The sequence below is a fragment of the Alligator sinensis genome, unplaced genomic scaffold (assembly GCF_000455745.1).
Source record: "Alligator sinensis unplaced genomic scaffold, ASM45574v1 scaffold27_1, whole genome shotgun sequence".
NCBI lineage: Eukaryota > Metazoa > Chordata > Crocodylia > Alligatoridae > Alligator > Alligator sinensis.
Window position 1 is genome coordinate 69,365 of NW_005842554.1, and position 4,563 is coordinate 73,927.

At 45.0% G+C, this 4,563-nt stretch overlaps 1 protein-coding gene across 1 annotated transcript in view; it reads right to left on the reverse strand.

Annotated features, from left to right (window-relative positions):
• The window catches only part of TMLHE (trimethyllysine hydroxylase, epsilon), a 24,593-nt gene that overhangs the window by 9,213 nt on the left and 10,817 nt on the right, over positions 1-4,563 (reverse strand). The window contains exon 5 of the mRNA XM_025213853.1: positions 2,472-2,755. Within this exon, the coding sequence (XP_025069638.1) occupies positions 2,472-2,755 (284 nt within the window). The remainder of the gene's footprint in view (positions 1-2,471; positions 2,756-4,563) is intronic.

Here is a 4,563-nt window from a genome sequence, read left to right on the forward strand (position 1 = left end):
ACCCCTACTCCTGCATCCAGGTGTTTTGTAACCTGGTCATAAAAAGAGACTAGATTAGTCAGGCATGATCTACCTGCTACGAACCTGTGCTGGTTTCCCCTCAGCATAATTTTTCCTGCTGGGCTCTAACATATATGAGCCTTAATAATCTTTTCAAAGACTTTGCCAAGGATGGAGGTGAGACTGACTGGCCTATAGTTGCTTGGATCCTCCTTCCTCCCCTTCTTGAAAATAGGGACCACACTGGCCCTTTTCCAGTCCTCTGGGACCTGGCCCGTGTGCCACAAGTGCTCAAATATTCTTGCCAGTGGCTCTGCAATGACATCAGCCAGTGCCTTCAGCCTTTGTCTTATTTTACTAAGACAAAATAATATGGCATGATGCATGCTTTACAGTATACAGCGTTAAGCGATGTCATGTGCTGATGAAGTTTCTACCACTTCAAGAGTTTAGTTTTTGTCCCTCATAGCTGAGCCCCAACTTCCGCTTTGTGAACTTCCATGACCACTATCCTTCTAGCACAGTGGTGGGCAAAATGGCTGATCTGGCCAGCAGATGGGTTCCACTTCCCAGGAGGCCCTGCCTGAATGGCTGGGACCAGTCTCAATGGAGAGCCCAGCCACAGCTGCTGTGAAAAGCTAAGGCTGTGGTTGCCATGGAGACCAGCCCCAGCTGTGCTGGCAGGGCACAACAGATTAGGGCAGGGGACTGCTCCGGAGCTGCTGAGACCTTGCAATGGGGGCAGCTTGCTCCGGAGCCAGGGCAGAGCTGCATTCTGTAGCCTGCATGTTCTGGGCAGGGGCACACAGGCAGGGGACCAAAAAAGGATGAAGTACGTGAGGGGGCCAGCCTCTTTGGTTGCATATTCAACCTTTTAAAATAAGTGTACCCCCAGTGGCTGGACACGCAACAGCAGCCATGCAGGGTGGTGGGTGGCAGCTGCCATGAGCGAGCCCCCCACCCCCTTCCCCACATCCGGCTGGCTGGGCAGTGCCTATGTGGCTTGCATAGGGGCAGTGTTGCCCTCACCCCTGCTCCCCCCGCTCCTGGAAGGCGGTGGTATGGGGTGGTGGCACTCCATCCCCGCCTGCCTGCACACATGTACCCCCTAGGGCCTCCCCAGTTGACAAACCCTGGACTAGATGACCTCCTGAAGTTGCTTCCAGCCTCTCTTTATAATTCTATTAAAATTCCTTCCTGAACCCAGACATGACAATTGTTTTAACCAAGATTGTGTGAACAAGACTAACTAGGGCTAGTCATCTGGGGCAGGGGTTCTCAGCACCAGTAAGCACCCCAGCTATGCTCAATGCACCCCAGCTATGCTCAGTAAGCTCCCCAGCTATGTTCAATGCCTGAGAAAGGCTAATCACCCTCATCCAAAAATGAGTAATGAAAGCAAAGGGGAAGGGGTGCAAGTTTTTCTTGACCTAGACAGGAGATTAGCAAAAGTCCCAAACCATGGGATTAATACAATAAAATACAATGCAATAAATAATGTAAACAGTATATATCCTTCTGCTTCAGAGGCCTGTGGAAGTCAAAGCATTTCTACTGTGCTGAGTCTGAAGAAAACCTGAAACCCACCCCCAGGCTGACCCAATGTGTTTTTCTCTTTCACACAGAAAAAAAAAATATCTTTCCCATTTTTTCCCTTGAAAGGCAACTACAGCCCTCTTTTGATCTTTCTGGATCCCAGGGGCAAGGCTGCCCTACTAACCCTTCATGTCAAAACAGGAAATGCCTCTCCTGGCATAGCTCAAGTCTTCCCAGCTTTCAAAATACCCTCCACTCCTTCAATGCTCACGATAATCCCATGATCACCACTGTAACTAGATGCTGCCTAAGCAGATCTTAAACTTTAATAAGGAAACGGGTGGGCCCATGGAGATGACAGGTTCCACAATTCACCATTCCATCTTGAGGCAAACGGACTAGCCAGGGAGACCACAGGTCAGCATGCCATGCTTCATTTTGATCTGAGTAGTGTGCCTAGATTATGTCCCTGGATTTAGAGAATTCTAATATTATAAAAGCCTAAGTCTCTCCATCTTTCTGTCTGTCTGTCTGTCCATAACACTTTATTCGCACTCTGATTGGCTGATGGAAACAGCTAATCAGAGTGCTCCAAGCGTGGGGGAGCACTGCCATGGATTCCAAAGCCATGCTGGGGACTCGACAGAGGGTGGGGGAGTTGAGGCCAGCAGTGCTGGCCCCGGCTCTCCCACCCCGCTTTCTTGAGGGGCGGAAGTGGGTGCGGACCACAAGCAGCAGGAGGTAAAGAGGAAGTGGGCCCAGGGGGCGCGGGCGGCACAGGGCTCCCCCGCCAGTCATTCTTGAAGGGCAATTGGCTAGTATAGATGCACAACCTTCACATTTCTCAACTGAGATTACAACCCACTCCTTGTCAAGCATGTGGTGTTTGAGTCTCAGGCAAAACATCTGGCTTTCCACAGGACATCTTTAATTACCTGATCAAGCTGACCCTCTCAGCTAAGATTTCTGTGTCGTCTTTGGTTGGGGGAACATTTTCTACAAAAGCAATTCCATACAGCAGGAAGTTCTGCAGGAACTCCTTCAGGCCCTCATTTGTTTCCAGGAAGCTCTTGCAGTCAGTGGATGGTACCTGAGCTTTCTGGTAGATCTCTGCATTCCAGAGAATTCGAGGATGCATGACTTGCTCCTTCTGCCCCTCGTAGCTGTTCTTCACCAGCCACTCTAACCCATACCGGGTCACATGACCATCTGGCCCTGTGATAACATTAAAAAAAGAGAGTTATTGTCACTGAAAACAGAACTTGTAGAGCTCTAGAATTACCAGCCAGTTCAAACACCAGATTGAGAGATGGTGTCAGTTTCTTGCTGATGACCAAGATTATTGTTGAGCAAGTTGCATGAAAAACAATTATCAGAGGTTACATTGAAACAAGTTAACATTTAATACAATACTTTGTTATTTCATATTTCAGTTTTCTAAGGTGTACCTGGTGGGGTTTCTGATTTGCTGCAAGACTTCTGGTTCACAGCTAAGTTATTGCCAAGCCCAGGGGTTGTCTCCCCAAATCAGTAATTCATAAGTTACTTTTAAGGGTGCTGTGGAGTGCCGTGCAAAATTAGCATGGTTAGGTGTGGAAACTCCTATATATGACTGACAAAATAAACCCAGAAGCATCAAACAGGAGTCCATAGTGTAAAAAACATCTTGATGTGTTGTGGTCCTTCTGAGTTCTTTGCAACAAAAAAAATTATTCTATTATTTTCCCACAGTCAAAAAATGAGCAAAAGCTAAGAGCTGACATTTTCTGAGAGGTGTCTTGAGTCTAACTCAATGAGGCACTCAGTAAAATGTTTATGAAATCACAGCAGTGAAAATGGGGAAAAAAAACTTGCTGCATTATCAAGTACATTCTCTGCAATTTATAGAGTTTCGTAGCCTCATGGAATACATTATAAGTTGATAATTTTGCCCAAAATATGATGTCCTAAAATATTTCTGCTTGCCTTTTTCAGTTCAGAACAGAACATTTTAGCAGTGCGTTCCTATAACCCGAAATCAGAATCATTAATGAAAAAAAGCAGAAAATACAAAAAGAGCTAACCCACTGGGAGTCAGACATTTACAGAAGAGAAATGGCATGATTATTTGCTAAACTCCAAAGGAATGAGTTTATAATTATTTCTTAAAGCAGGAGGAAAGTGATGTAAGCTGTGGAGCAGAGAACAAAGGTTAGAGCGTAAAACAGGAGACAGGAGTCCTGCTCAGAACCTCCTGTTAAAATGCAAAAACGTAGAAGAAAGCAAACCATTGATGTCCAAATTTATTCTTTCAATGCCTGCTTTGTTCTCTCATTTAAACAAAAACAAACATAAAAATACACTTGTGTCTGCTCAAGACTTGAAAAGAAAGGGACACTGGCCTTAAGACTTTAAGGCAGCATTTGCATGGTTTTCTGAAGTCATCTGTTTATAGCTAGGCTGCTTCTCAAAACAACACTAGATGTAGAGATAAGTCTGGCCTCTCCCAGTAAACATAATAAAAATGCATAGCCCATATTGGGATCCATCTGCAAGCCTTTCCCATAGTGGAACTTCTGTACAGGTAGTCCAGGAACAGAATTTGAAAACATCCATGGGATACGAGTCCCTACTCTGAATCTGAGTTACTTCTCTGAAGTAGCAATTCAGAGAAGAGAAAATCAGCTTTTTATTCCTACTTTGTACAATGACTATACATGAAGTGCTATCACAGTGATATGCCTTTGCCTTTTAACACCAGCAACTGACAATAAAAGAGAAAACAACAACATGAAGTAGAAAAACACAATCCTAAAACTACAAAAGCTGACACATGTCCTATGACTGTTGTCATAGGACATGAAATTATTCTGAAGTCAGTTTCAGAAATGCTGCTGATGAATTAACTGTCTTCTGCTTGGTGAAAGCAAATGTAAGCCTAGAAATGCATCTGAGGACATCTTAGAGAATGACATTGCCTTCAGTGCAGTCAGGTCATTTCAAAACACTTAGGGCCCAGACTCTCTTCACTTACATGTTTGAAAGAGT